The 15,994-nt window shown below is 39.1% G+C and overlaps 1 protein-coding gene across 1 annotated transcript in view; it reads right to left on the reverse strand.

The window, feature by feature from the left end:
• col21a1 (collagen, type XXI, alpha 1) overlaps positions 1–15,994 on the reverse strand; it is a 213,423-nt gene that overhangs the window by 46,066 nt on the left and 151,363 nt on the right. The window contains exons 18-21 of the mRNA XM_063068745.1: positions 15,801–15,854; positions 13,660–13,713; positions 6,865–6,918; positions 4,579–4,650 (exon numbers count right to left, since the gene is read on the reverse strand). Coding sequence (XP_062924815.1) covers positions 4,579–4,650; positions 6,865–6,918; positions 13,660–13,713; positions 15,801–15,854 — 234 coding nt within the window. The remainder of the gene's footprint in view (positions 1–4,578; positions 4,651–6,864; positions 6,919–13,659; positions 13,714–15,800; positions 15,855–15,994) is intronic.

Here is a 15,994-nt window from a genome sequence, read left to right on the forward strand (position 1 = left end):
GGATTTACAGGCCATTCACCTTCAGGCTGAAGAAGATACTGAGGTCCTGATACCCATGTCTTATTCTTTACAAAAACCTTCACCTTCAACCCTCTAGAAGCCATATCTGATGGGTTACATGGCTTGTAAGACCTTAAGAATTTCTGAATTCTTCAACGAAGGTTAGGAACATGGAAGCTACATTCTTGATATATTTCTGCACAGAAATACTATCAGGCCAAAAAATGGTGTCCTGAAGCTGCATGTGCAACTCCTTCCTCCATAACGTGTCCACACAGCTTGCTATCATAGCAGCAGTGACCTCCATATGAAGGATGGAAATTGTCTCAACAGAGCTAACCAAGATCTACCCATGATAAAAGCACTGTGTACCTGAGAACATGTGTCATGCAACAATTGGTTAGGTAACTGCTCCGTAGCCATCTTTGCTTTGTCTGTAGAGTGGTGTAAATGTGCAGCAGTAACTTTTCCAAAATGCATGGGTTTCAAACATTTAACAATGTTGAATTCTTCCAAATGGCAGCATTCTTCCAGCCAGCTTGTCTCAAGAGTAACAGCTGTTGGTATAGTGTCATCCCAGCCAAGCCCCTTCTTGCATAGTCCTTGTAGGATCTTTTTAGCAGATAACACCAGACTCATGATCCTACTGAAACACAGACGGAACTAACTTTGAAGAGGATCTGCCTTCTAGTAAGTGTTCTATCTTGGATGGTGATCTTACACTTAAAAATATCAGACTGAGTGCAACATTGTACACCCAGTATTCTCTCCTCCAAAGGACTATCTTGGTCCAAGTCCAAAGCCTTCATCATTCTTTGCTCTTCTGGTATCACAGATAGCACAAAATGTAACCAAAACTAACAATATAATGAAATAAGCGGTCTAGGCATATTTCAGCATTAGTGATCTTAGCGTATTTAAATGTTAGCAGTTTTAAACGTACCAATAGGTCAACAAAAAACATAATTTCCCCTGACCTACCCCGTGCTCTAACCAGACTAAAAACTGACTAAAAACAAAGCATGAATATGTGACTATACTCCTTACATCTACCATACCCCAACCCATGTGACAAATTACCCACAATAAAAATGCAACACAAAGTACAATACAGACAAAAAAAATACATAACTCCTACACCTAACCTGTGAGTAGAGTTCAGGATTTGCATGTTGAATGCAGAGTCAACCTATAATCTCAAACTGTTCTACTCCACATTTAACCAGTGCAAAACTTATGAATATTGCCAAGTTAACACATGATGTCAGCATTCAATCATTCCAGCTGATGAAAAATGTAAAATCAAGATGTTATCAATAAAAACATGATTGCATGAGAATGTAAACTCACCTGAATATCAGTATTTAAGACTAATCAAATCTGTTAGTCAGAGGAACTCTATCTATTAACCCCATAAATATTAACAAAAACACAAAACTAATTGAGACCCCTTGCATCGCCCAGATTAAGAATACAGTCTGTCCAGCAAGACTTGGAGGCTCTCAAGTTCACTTATGAGATTCCCAAGTTAATTGACTTCAGTAAAGGAGGCTATAGCCATACCAAAATTTAACTCAGACTAAGAATGGGAATCAATCTGCTGGGGTTTCCACTCTTGATCACAGGTCAGTGCCCACCAACTCAAAAATTTTGCAGGAAAAGCATACATCTATTTGAACAAACTGGTTGAAATGTAATGCTTGAATTAGATGCATATCTGTTGATAGATCTCAATGGACAGTTGGAAATTGTGGGAAGTGAGTCAACATGAGTCACTGCCCATGGGACAGTAACGGAGAAAATTTATTGAATTGTGTAGTTATTTGGATCTTACTGTAATTTAATGTAATGTGAAATATTTTACAGTAGTTTTATACCACAATTCTTGTAAAATGTTGTATTAGTTTGTTCTTTGAGGCATTCACTTCAGTGTTTGTTCAATCAGTTATTAATGGATATAAAAATGCCAGCTGTGTGCGTACTCGTGTAGGAAGAACACTATAGGAGAGCCAAGATAGCCCATGCACGCATTCCTCTAAGCTGTATAGGCAGACATTAATAGCAGGAACATTTGAATGTCAAAACATACTAGATGCTAGTAATATAAAACGTATCAGAAAATGACAGAAATACTTAGCAGGTCAAACTGCTTCTGAGGGAAAAGAAACAGAATCGACATTTCAGTAGGGACCCTTCAGTTCTGACCAACAGACTCTGACCTGAAATCTGAATCATTCTCTTCTCACAGATGTGGCCTGACATGATATTTCCAGTATTTTGTGATTTTGTTTAATTTTTTTGTCTGGATTCATGAAAAAAAAATGCAAAAATATAAATAACAAGTCCAGACTGAATAAGAAGCTGAAACACATCAACATTTGTAAATAAATAGTAGAGGAAAAATTACTGGGACTGAAAGCTAATAAATTCTCAGAGGTTAATCAAAGTTTTGAAAGAAGGAGCATTGCAGTTATTTCACAATTCCACTGAATCTAAAGTTTTTGAAGATTTTAAAGATTTTAAGTGAACAGTATAATCTCATCACTGAAGAAAGGAGGGAGGCAGAAAATGGAATTACAGACCAGTCAACTACCATCCATAGTAGAGCAAATTTTAGAAGTTACTAAGGGTGATATCAGGGCAATTAGAAAAGAATAGCAGTGAACAGATTTATGAAATGGAAATAAGGTTGGATAAGTTTTTTTTTGAAACTGTAACAAGCAGAACAGAACAGGGTAAAAATCAGTGGGTATGGCCTTCCATAAGGTTCCACAAGAGAGGATTATACAAAATTAGAGCACATGAAATTGGAGGCAATATATTGACATAGATTAAGATTAATTAATGGGGAAAAACACACTCAGAATAAATGGATCATTTTCGGTAGGAAGGCTGTTGTAACTGGGTGCTGCAGTGATGAATGTTGGGGGCCCAGTTGCTCACAATTTTTATCAATAATTTTGACAGGGACCGAAAGTGATATATCTGAATTTGCTAATTGCAAAAACTGAGTTCTAGAGAGGGCTGTGAGGATATGGATGAAGACATGGAAAATTGAAGTTTTTCTGCATTACATTCAATCTGGAAGAAAAAATATGAAAAATATGAGTACATTTTAAATGCTGAGAGACTGAATAGAGCTGGGGTTCAGTCAGACCAAATGTTCTCGTATACATCAGTGAAACAAAGTGCACACACAACAAGAAATCTGAATAGTATGATGCAAGAGAATTTCAGATCAAGAGTAAAGAGGAAATACAGGAGACTGCAATTGCTGGAATCTGAAGCAACACAAAAAGTGCTGGAGGGACTCAGCAGGTCAGGCAGCTTCTATGGAGGGAAATGGAAAATCGACATTTACAGTGGAGAACCTTCATCAGGATTGGTAAAAAAGAGGGGTTTATAGTAGATGAGGACGGGAATAATGTAAGATGGTTGAGATGATAGGCAGAAGTGACGAAAGGCTGAATATGATGGAATCTGATAGGAGAGGACAGTGGGAAATACATGGAAATAAAGGGAGGGAGATAGGAGGAGTAAGTAAGTGTGCATTAGGCAGATAGAGAGGGAAAGGATGTGAGAAAGGAAAAGCATGGGTGATAGGGGCCAGTTGGAGCTAGAAAAGTGAAAAATAAGGAAATGTGATAGTGTGGGAGCGATTACTGCAAGTTTGAGAATTCAGTGTTTGTGTAACCAGACTGGAACCTCTCCAAATTGTGGATAGACATGTCAATGTGGGAATAGGAAGCAGAATTGAAATTGTTAGCTTCTGGAAGATCCTGGCCAGCACAGCAGGTGGAATAAAGATGCTTGATGAAGCAGTACCAAATTTGTGTCGGGTCTCAACAATATAGAGGATTCGCAACAGAAGCACCAAACACAATAAGTAACACTGATAGATTCGCTTCTGACCTGTTGAGTTCCTGCAGCAATTTTTGTGTTGCACAAAAGTAAAGATAACTTACTGAAATTATACAAAGCTTAATGCAGCTGAGAATACTGTGTACAGAGCTAGTTTCCCTCACTAATGGAGGAAATATTTGTGATAGACAGGGTACAATAAAGGTTCATTAGAATGATTTCTAGGATGAAGGAGTTTATTCCATGAGAAAAGGTTAATCAATATACTCTTCAGTTTGAACAAATAGGAGGTGATCTCAATGAATTCCACAAAAGTTCTTCAGGGCTTTGTAAAGATGTACTGACAATGTTTCTCATGCCATGGGTGTCTAAAACGAAAGATCACAGTTACAAAATACAGTGTCAGACATTTGGGACTGAGGCTTGAAGAATTTGTTTTCAACCAAGAAGGTAGTGAATCTTTGGAACTTTCATTGCAAAAGAACATTGAAGGCTTGATTGTCGAGAATATTCATGACTGGAATCAACAAATCTTTGAATATTAAGGGTTATGGATTTAGGCTTAGTGCAGGAAAGCAGTGCTGAAGGAAAGGATCTGCAATAATCTTAATGAAGACAGGAACATTATAAAGAGTCATACAGCATAATCTTGGTTATTTCACCTGTGCTCTTATAAAGATTATAAAAAAGGTCAAGAACAGAATAAAAATACAATACCTTTATTCCACTCATCCCAGGCATTCCAGAATGTCCTGGTTGACCTGGAAACCCTGGTTCTCCCATCCAACCCTATGATATATAAAAAGGAGCCATCATTTTATCATCTAAGAGCTGGGAAGGCCAAAACCAAGCCACTGTAATTTCACCAATATCCAGAGGCCGCAATTACAGTAGCAAATCACAAGTTACAGTACATGTTGTTATTGTGTGACAAGTTTACAATACCAGGAATGGAGTACAATGGCAATTTGAAGAGTCATACCATGACCAGTAGTAGGAGTGTTATTTTAGTGTGACTACGTAACACTATTTTCATTGGCCAAAGCATGGCAATTACCTTGTACATCTATTAATTTATTTGAATGTAATAGCTAGGCAACACTTATTATTCATCTCCAATTGCCTTTGAGAAGGTGCTTGTTAGTTATCTCCTTGAACCATGAAAATCCTTTGGTTGAAGGTACTTCCCACAAGCTACTGTGGAAGAAGTTGCAAGATGTAAACCTAGCTAGGAAGCAGAAGTAGTGATATTCATTAAATTGAGATGATGGATAAACTATTGGGGAAAACTGAAGTATTGGTGTTCCTATGCAAGAGAATACCAACATCTGCAGTCTTTATCCTTGTTCTTCTTGGTAGTTGATATTGAAGGTTAGAGATGCTAGCAGGGTAGCCAATATTTACAACTTTCGTGTTTTTTGCAGATTACACACATTGCGGCAATGATGTGGATGGGCTTGCGATCTAGACAATTGCATTTACTTGGATGGAATTGAGCCTCAAATACTGTTGGTGCTGTACTTATTTGTAAGTGGAGGATATTCTTTCCCTCTTTATAGTTGGTGGAATGACTTTAAGGTGTCAGGAGCTGAGTCATTCATCCAGCATATCTGGCCTCTGACCTGCTCTTGTAATCATGGCATTTACACAGTCCTGCGTTGCATTGTCATTGGATTGGTACTGTATTTTTGGGTCAGCCTGATGCTGATCCTGACCCTCATTCCACCTTCCCCCACCTTTTTCCCAGCTCCTCTCATTGATGCTTTGACTTGACTGTGACAAAAGAACGAATGATACATAATGAGCTTATAAGCTTACTGTGGTATACATTTTTGCTGTTGCTTTTAGATCACAACAACTCATGTATGATCCATCATGTGCTACCAGATCTGTTCTGATCATATTCCATTTAGCAGTTTTATAAATAATACAATCCAGTGCCCTCAGTAGAGATCACTTCTACATTAGGATTAGTATAGCTGTAATAGATAGACTAGGGAGGGCAAGTTAGAATAGACTTATCCTATCCCTTGTATTGGTTTACTACCTATTGTAGACTCTGCTATGCCTCTCAGGATTTGGTCAGTAGGCCTACTAACAAGACAATTTTGAAGATGAAGAATAAAATACTCTATCAATGAACCTTCTGTTTACTTCTTCTACTTAAAGTACTTCTACCAAATGTTGTTCAATATGGAAGAACACTGAGAGGACAGGTGGTTGTAATCAGGGACTTTTCCGATTTGATGCTATGAGTCTTCATGGAGCACAAAGTCAATATTGAGGACTCACCTGTGTGCCACCTCCTATGGTACGTTTATCCTTACGTGAGATCGGACATAACTACTGACTGTAGTGGCACAAACTGGCACTGTGTCCATAGGGCATAACTGCATTTCTGTGACTGGTGTTATATATAGGCTAGACCAGAAGCATATGGCATAGACCCTCTCCAAAGAGCATTTTTGAATAAGATTGATTTTTACAATAAACTTGCAGTGTCAATATCATTATTAAAATTCCAGGTTATTAACTGAATTGAAATTTTATAGCTGCCAGTGTGAGTTTGGAACTCATATCTTTGGATTTTTTTTTGTCCTGGCTTCTGGCTTACTCATCTACTAGCAACCTTTCACACCTTCCCACAGTTTGTTTCTTTTGTAAATGTTGACAAGGGAATTTATGAAAGGAATAAACTGATAGAAATGCAACAGAAAGATATCAAAAAGGTATTTACTGGCACTGCTTCATTCAGCCAGATAATTAGCCTGTAAGCAAACTTCATAAGGTTTTGAAAGTGTTGCAGTTATCTGTTCCAGTCACATTATATAGATAAATACCATAAATGCCTTTACAACAATAGTCTTCTATCACTTAAACAAGATGAATTTTAATAATTACTTTTATTTTGTTTTCAAAATCATAAATTTTCTTAAAAAGTTAATCAGAGTTCAGTTTGAAAAAAATGGAGTGGCAATCTGTGTAACAATTATGGCTTATTACCTTACTGCCACCTTGTCCCTTAATTCCTTGTGGTCCTCGTTCACCTTTGTCACCCTGTAGTGTGAAACAAATTCATTAGATATTGATATTCTGTATATTTTATCAAGACACTGTACTGGGGGGGGAGGGACAGGGGGAGGGGGAGAAGAGAGAGAGGGGGGAGGGACAGGGGAAGGGGAGGGAACAGGGGGAGGGGAGAAGAGAGAGAGGGGGAGGGACAGGGGAAGGGGAGGGGACAGGGGGAGGGGAGGGAACAGGGGAGGGGGAGAAGAGAGAGAGGGGGGAGGGACAGGGGAAGGGGAGGGGACAGGGGGAGGGGGAGAAGAGAGAGAGGGGGGAGGGACAGGGGAAGGGGAGGGGACAGGGGAGGGGAGGGAACAGGGGGAGGGGGAGAAGAGAGAGGGGGGAGGGACAGGGGAAGGGGAGGGGACAGGGGGAGGGGACAGGGGGAGGGGAGGGGACAGAGAGAGGGGGAGAAGAGAGAGGGGGGAGAAGAGAGAGAGGGGGGGAGGGAACAGGGGGAGGGGAGATTAACCAACTCATTAACCAATGCTGCATTTTGCAGATGTCAGCATTACACTTCATGTCCAAACAACTAAATATGAAGGGACATTTTGCCTCCACCAACTTTTCAAATGCTGAAGTGGAAAACTTCAACCTTCTTTAAATTGAATATTTTTTTTTTCTAAATTATGTTCTAATTCTTGTACCAATTACCAGTTATCCTTGTGTTAATCAAGAATAAGAACAAACCGATCTCCCATTCTGACTTCTAACAACCGTTCTTTTGGAAAGGAAATTTTTCAGTTCACTCCTTCATACAGAAAATAGGTACAGCCCTGAGCTTCTGGCTACCTGCCATTTTAATTCACCATACCATTTTCACTCCCACCTGGTCACCTCCTGCACTAATACATTGATGTCCAATATTAGTTTGAAGGACAACACCTCATTTTTCATCTGGGCGTATTGCAGCTGTCCGGACTCAATGATGAATCTTTCAATTTCTTCCTGTTTGTAATCAGAACTGGCTAGCTATCTATCATTTAGGCCCCAGTTTTCTGCCTCCAATGGCCTCAGGACATCCTGACCTGTTGGCCATGTCCTACAACCCTACTGTTAGCACAAACAAAGAAGTATAATCTGCCTCTAGGAGTTACAATGACCATCTCATCTTTTGTCCTGACATTTCTCTCCCACCTTCTCTCTTTACTTAAAACTAACTTGTATTTTCCCCTTTCCAGTTCCGCCGAAGGTTCTTGGACCCAAAATGTTCGTCTTGTTTCTCTTTCCGCAGATGCTTGTTGACCTGCTGAATGTTTTCAACATTTTCTGTTTATATTTCAGATTTCCAGCATCAGTACCTTTTTGAATTTCATTTTCTGTTTTGCAATGTCTAAACATAAACCATTCAATGATAATTGCCAGATCCCCTACCAATATCCTGCTGGTTGCCATTAACCTTAAATTCAAATGTGTCTATAAGAGTGCGTCAGAGTCTATACACCCTACAGTGTGAAATATCACTTTCCAACACCCCAAAATTCTTTCAAGTCTACAAAGTACAAGTCAGGAGAACATAGGAATGCTTGGACAAATTTAGCTTCAGCAATACTCAAGAAGTTCATGTCATCCAATTCAAAGCAGCCTATGTGATTGGCATTCTATTTACAATCCTAAGCATTCCACCTCCACCTCCATTAATTCATGGCTATAGTGTGTGCAAAGTCTACAATATATTGCCTAGGCAACTTCAAATGCACCTCCAAATCAAGGGCAGCATGGGACAGTAAATGCTGAATTAGCCACAGCACATACTGTACAGTTATTATTTTTTAAACAAAGCTAACTTTGTGAGAGAAAAATTAGTAAAAAATATATTAAAATGTGTTTAGTTTTTTATCTTTTGAAAATGATATATACCTTATTGGTGACCTAAAATATCCAAAATAACATTATATGTAGGTTCAGTAATGATAATTAGAAAAGAATGCAAGGCTTTGAGAAAAGAGTGGGACAATGTCTGAGTCTGATTGGATAGTTCTACAAAAGACTTAAGACAGGTTTTACAAGAACATATGAACAAAGTATATTGGAAAAGGCTATACTGTCCCTTGAGTATGTTTCAATAAGTCAATAGTTGATTTTGCAGAAAATTCAAATACCCCAAAACATTCTTTATATGAAATTTCACACTTCTTCCCACAAAATATGTGTTTTTCACAATAGTTCATCATGAGAAATGTAGCAAGCACACAGAGACAGAACTTTGCACTCAGCAATCACCGTAAGAGAAAATCATGAATGAGCTGTCTGCTATTTTGTGTTCGAACATAAGAACATAAGAAATAGGAGCAGGAGTCGGCCATCTAGCCCATCGAGCCTGCTCCGCCATTCAATAAGATCATGGCTGATCTGGCCATGGACTCATCTCCACCTACTGCCTTTTCTTCATAACCCTTAATTCCCCTACTCCAGTGGTCCCCAACCACCAGGCCGCGGATCGGTACCGGGACGCAAAGCATGTGCTACCGGGCCGCGAGGAAACAATATGAGCCAACTGCACTTTTCCTCTTTCCCTGTCACTCCCACTGTTGAACTTGAACGCACGTAAGGTCATTACCCATGTGAGGACATCTGTCAGTCATTAACCTACAACTACTCGATGAGTGATAAACAAACGTCGCTTGAGAGTTTCTTTGGAAGAGATGGTAGGGGACATAAAAGGCCTAACGATGATGATAACACAGAGGCAGCTGAGGCCGAGACTGCAAAAAAAAAGAAAGCTTCCTTCAACAGAAAATACGACGAGTCGTACATAAAATATGGCTTTATTGCGACCGGTGACTCACACGTTCCAAGCCCCCTGTGTGTGATATGTGGAGACAAGCTGTCTAATGAGGCAGTGAAGCCCTCAAAACTGCTTCAGCGCCTTGAGTCCAAGCACCCTGCACTTAAAAACAAACCCGTTGAGTTTTTTGAGTGGAAAAAACGTGAGCAAGTGGGACAGAAGCAAGTGCTGAGAGACACCACCTCCACAAATGCTGCTGCTCTGAGAGCGTCGTACTTAGTGGCTAGCCATATTGCTAAGGCTAAGAAGCCTTTCACTGTTGGTGAAGAATTGATTCTGCCTGCTGCCAAGGACATGTGCCATGAACTGTTGGGAGAAGCTGCAGCTAACAAGATGGCACAGGTTTCTCTTTCAGCTACCACAGTTTCAAGGAGAATCGATGACATAGCGGAGGACATCAAAGCACAGCTGTTGGAACGGCTTAATGAGTCTGGTTTCACTACCCGAGTCAAAGAGGTTGTTCCTGAATGCCAGTCTACACACTGTGGCTAGCTGAAAAATGTCACCTAATCTTAACAACGTATTGAGTGATGTTATTGAAGTTATCAATCACATCAAAGCAAAAGCCATAGAACCATAGAAACTACAGCACAGAAACAGGCCCTTTGGCCCTTCTTGGCTGTGCCGAACCATTTTCTGCCTAGTCCCACTGACCTGCACACGGACCATATCCCTCCATACACCTCCCATCCATGTATCTGTCCAATTTATTCTTAAATGTTAAAAAAGAACCCGCATTTACCACCTCGTCTGGCAGCTCATTCCATACTTCCACCACTCTCTGTGTGAAGAAGCCCCCCCTAATGTTCCCTTTAAACTTTTCCCCCCTCACCCTTAACCCATGTCCTCTGGTTTTTTTCTCCCCTTGCCTCAGTGGAAAAAGCCTGCTTGCATTCACTCTATCTATACCCATCATAATTTTATATACCTCTATCAAATCTCCCCTCATTTTTCTATGCTCCAGGGAATAAAGTCCTAACCTATTCAACCTTTCTCTGTAACTGAGTTTTTCAAGTCCCGGCAACATCCTTGTAAACCTTCTCTGCACTCTTTCAACCTTATTTATATCCTTCCTGTAATTTGGTGACCAAAACAGAACACAATACTCCAGATTCGGCCTCACCAATGCCTTATACAACCTCATCATAACATTCCAGCTTTTATACTCAATACTTCGATTAATAAAGGCCAATGTACCAAAAGCTCTCTTTACGACCTTATCTACCTGTGACGACACTTTTAGGGAATTTTGTATCTGTATTCCCAGATCCCTCTGTTCCACTGCACTCCTCAGTGCCTTACCATTAACCCTGTATGTTCTACGTTGGTTTGTCCTTCCAACGTGCAATACCTCACACTTGTCAGTAACTCACGTCTGTTTGAACAGCTTTGCGAGGAAATGGATGCAGAGCACAAGCGTCTTCTTTTACACACTGAAGTCAGGTGACTATCAAGGGGGAGAGCCCTGGCCAGGGTTTTTGAGTTAAGACAGCAGCTACAGAGATTTCTTTCAGGAAAAAAGTCACCACTGGTAGCACATTTCTGTGACTAGGAGTGGATAGCAAAACTCTCTTATCTGTGTGACATCTTCAACCTGCTCAATGAACTCAATTTGTCACTTCAGGGGAGAATGACAACTGTCTTCAAGTTGGCAGATAAAGTGTCTGCTTTCAAAGCCAAACTGGAAATGTGAGGACGGCGAGTGGACAGGGGCATATCTGACATGATCCCAACATTAGCTGGGAATTTGGGAGAGACTGAGGCTCACAGCTGGTGCGCGAACACCTATCTTCGCTGTTGACAGAATTCGAGCGTTACTTCCCAACCACAAATGACCCAAGATGTGCAAAGGAATGGGTCCGTGACCCATTTGTGAATGTCCCTGGAGAATCATCCATGTTAGCGTGGGAAGAAGATCAACTCCTCGAGTTTGCAAATAACCGTGGGCTGAAAAGTATGTTTGACATAACATCTCTGCCGGCATTCTGGATCAAAGTTAAGGCTGAATATCCTGAGACAGCCACGAAAGCACTGACAACGTTGCTTCCATTTCCAACATCATATCTCTGCGAAGCAGAGTTTTCTGCAATGAATGCAATGAAAACTAAATTGCAGAATAGACTGGACATAAGGAATCCCCTTATGACTTATAATTGACTTATCACTATATTCATGTGAGAAAAATATGCACTGTGTGTTTAATATTAAATTCACTAGATAAACCCTTTTAGAAACAAAATTGAGTGTATTAGCCACTGATAAATGACTTATAGTTGACTTATCACCTATATTCTGGTCGTGATTAACACCCCCACCCGTCAGCCGCTCCGCAACAATATTGTCAATATTAAACTGGTCCGTGGTGCAAAAAAGGTTGAGGACCCCTGCCCTACTCTGCAAAAATCTATCCAACCTTGTCTTAAATATATTTACCGAGGTAGCCTCCACTACGCTTCCAAGTACTGATGGCAAGTTGACTTTAAAAATTCCCCAGAAAAAGCTTGCTTTCTTTCATCTAAGACAGACAAAATTTTTGCATGCACACAATATTAATATTTCATTTGTTGAAATGCCAAGTTTCCATCAAACTCAATATATAAGTTTGCTGATGACACAACAATTGTAGGCCGTATCTCGGGTAATGATGAGTTTGAGTACAGAGAGGAAATTAAGAACCTGGTGGCATGGCGTGAGGACAATAACCTATCCCTCAATGTCAGCAAGATGAAGGAATTGGTTGTTGACTTCAGAAGGAGTAGCGGACCGCACGACCCAATTTACATCGGTGGTGCGCAAGTGGAACAGTTCAAAAGCTTTAAGTTCCTCGGGGTCAATATCACAAATGAACTGACTTGGTCCAACCAAGCAGAGTTCACTGCCAAGAAGGGCCCACCAGCGCCTTTACTTCCTGAGAAAACTAAAGAAATTTGGCCTGTCCCCTAAAACCCTCACTAATTTTTATAGATGCACCGTAGAAAGCATTCTTCTAGGGTGCATCACAACCTGGTATGGAAGTTGTCCTGTCCAAGACCGAAAGAAGCTGCAGAAGATCGTGAACATGGCGCAGCACATCACACAAACCAATCTTCCATCCGTGGACTCACTTTACACCGCACGCTGTCAGAGCAGTGCTGCCGGGATAATCAAGGACATGACCCACCCAGCCAACAGACTTTTCGTCCCTCTTCCCTCCGGGAGAAGGTTCAGGAGCTTGAAGACTTGTACCGCCAGATTTGGGAACAGCTTCTTTCCAACTGTGATAAGACTGCTGAACGAACCCTGACCTGGATCTGGGCTGTACCCTCCAAATATCCGGACCTGCCTCTCAGTTTTTTTGCACTACCTTACTTCCCATTTTCCTATTTTTCTATTTATGATTTATAATTTAAATTTTTAATGTTTACTAATTTTAACTATTTTAATATTTTTAATATTTACTATTTGTAATCCAGGGAGTGCGAAGCGCAGAATCAAATATCGCTGTGATGATTGTACATTCTAGTACCAATTATTTGGTGAGAATAAAGTATAAAGTATTTTCCCCAATTTTTCCCGTACTAAAGCAAAGTGCATATTGTTGAGTGCCAATCTGGATGGAGACATTTTATATCAGATAAATAAGCAATATTTTCATCTTTAAAGCCAAACAACTTCAAAAAGTAAGATACTTTAAATGTTTATTTTTAAAACATTTTAGGAAACATACTTTTTATTAGTAGTTCCTTATAAATGTAAAGAGTTTACTGACAAAATTTGTCCTTTTGCATTAGAACTGCTTTAAAGTCCATTAGATCACTGATGAAAATAAAAAGGAAACAGATAAAGTCCAGTGTTAAGTCTCAGTACTAAACCAGATGCCATTAATGTATCATAGATAGCTTCGGATTAATTTACTAACGTAAATGCAGCATTTTTTGGATTGCAAGTTCCTTTGTATACAATACCTTGGGCCCTGGTAATCCTTGTGAACCAGATTTACCTGGCAGTCCCATTTCACCCTGGTGATTCAAGAAATAAAATGTTACATTCATGTAGTTGTATTTAAGCTGTGCAAAGATTCTTGAGGAATACTTGTGAGCTTTTATAAAAATCATTTGACTACAATTTAAGAACGGCATTAATCCAATTATTTTGATCAACTATTCAATTTTATTATTTTCTATCTTAGGAAATAAAGGATCATATCTGGATATTTACTGCCATTTAATAAATTCTCTTAACATGTCACATATCTGAGCATCCAGTGAAATCCTTAAGCATGAATGTAACAGTTACTTTTTTGCTCATTTAAGCTACTAGCTACTTGTACATTTTTTCTTTACAAATTATTATAATCAAGTATAAACAGAGCTTCAGTGTTCTAATAGTCTCTACTCATGTCATAGAGACATTCACCTATAGGATACAATAAGATAAATTGAACTGCAATTTCCACTCAGAAGCAACTAGACTATAACTAAAGTTGAGTGACAAGACTGACATTTACAGAATTCTGTATGTAATTTATGTTCATCAAATGATTTTCCATTTCATTAGTAAAAAAAGTATTGAGAAAAGCTCATTACATAATGAGAAGAAAACACAGTTATAGAGAGAAAGGAGATGAGCTATTAATATTTTGTGATTTTATTGTATACAAGCATTGCATAACACTTAAATGTGCAGGGACTTCAAGTGCATAATTATTTAGATCTTAACACAGCATGCAGAGCTGACAGAGAAGTATGGGCTAGCTAATAACGAAAGAGAAAAAAGTTTAATAAATAAAATCTGCTGCTTTCACTAAATGATCTTGCAGAGATGATTTCTTGGCAAAGAATGACATTAGTATCATGCCTGAAGAAGCAGCATTTATGCAATGGAAATATTTACTCCTATGGGAACAACAATATGTCAAACGTTGAATGTAAATCTGTGCACACTATTTCAAAAGCATGAGTATTGATTTAAGAACCTCTGATATACCCAGCAACAGATAAAAAAAGGCGATGACAGGTTCAGACATAACACCAAGGCAATTTTTCACTGGCATTTGTTTAAAAGCAATAATCAAGAATAGCAAAATGCATTATGTTATTTAACACTCCATACATGTCATTGCTGTCTATTACTAAACCTGGCAAATGCTTTCTTCATGTGACAGCTTATAGACTAAACCCTCATAATATCAAATTATTTATCAGGCTTCTGCAAAATAGGCATGCATTAAAGGTAAAGATAAAGATACATGGATGACAATGGAGGAGGAGTATGTTTAGAGCATAAATACACTTCAGACCAGTTAGAATGACAAGGTTTGTTTCTTGCTGCATTTCTTAGTAAAAAGAATTCCCAGATGTTTCAATAATTTCAGAAAATCTCTGCAATATAATATATCTGGTATCTTTGCTGGAACTTTCAGCTTTGGTGAGAAAAGCAGAACAGGAGATATTAGATCAGCCACCTGCTCTACATCCTGTTCTTTAAACCACAAGATGCTCCCTGAGTACGATCAACAGAGATGTCTGGGCTAAATATCCTGGAATGACAGAGGTTTGAGAAGCTTGTATCAAGAATGCTTATAGTCTGAGACAGCTTCAGATAACTTGTTGAAGTAGCATAGATAGCTGGGAACAGATCTGAAGCTCCCTTACATCTGGATGGAGGGAACCATTAAAAAGAAAGTTCAAATCCATTCCTCAGAGAAATAGTAACATCTACACATGTACTTCACACCTTCAAGTTTGCTCAAATATATTACTGTTCAGAACCATGACAGATTGAATAGATTTAGCTACATTTGACAGTATAGAGTTTGAGCTGAACTTCAAGACACAAGTTGAAATAGTGTTAGCTGTCCTTATAGAAGCTGTTAATCTCCTTAGAATTTGTAACTGGTATCATGATGTTATAGTAATCTCCTAAACTGCATTGCTCTGAAGAACTGCCAAGAAAATTCAGCTTACTATGAATAAAAGAAGAATTTTTAAAGTTAGACTACACAAAAAAATCAGGTTTCCATGAATAATAACAAGACATTATGGGATCTGTTTTGGTACTCATCTAATTAGAATTTACAATACTCAAGTTTATTATGGACAGTTACCTTTGCTCCAGGAGGCCCACTACCTCCTTTTTTGCCTGGATGTCCATTTTCCCCCTGAAATAAATGAAGGAAAATTTGTTTTTGGACAGTATTTTATTTTAATTAGAGTATGTTTAACCAAAGTTATAGCCAAAGGTGTCTAAAATTATAGGCATCTGTTTATGACAGATGTTCTTGCTTTGCTTGGTTGCTTG

The sequence above is a fragment of the Mobula hypostoma genome, chromosome 2, assembly GCF_963921235.1.
Source record: "Mobula hypostoma chromosome 2, sMobHyp1.1, whole genome shotgun sequence".
NCBI classification, from domain to species: domain Eukaryota; kingdom Metazoa; phylum Chordata; class Chondrichthyes; order Myliobatiformes; family Myliobatidae; genus Mobula; species Mobula hypostoma.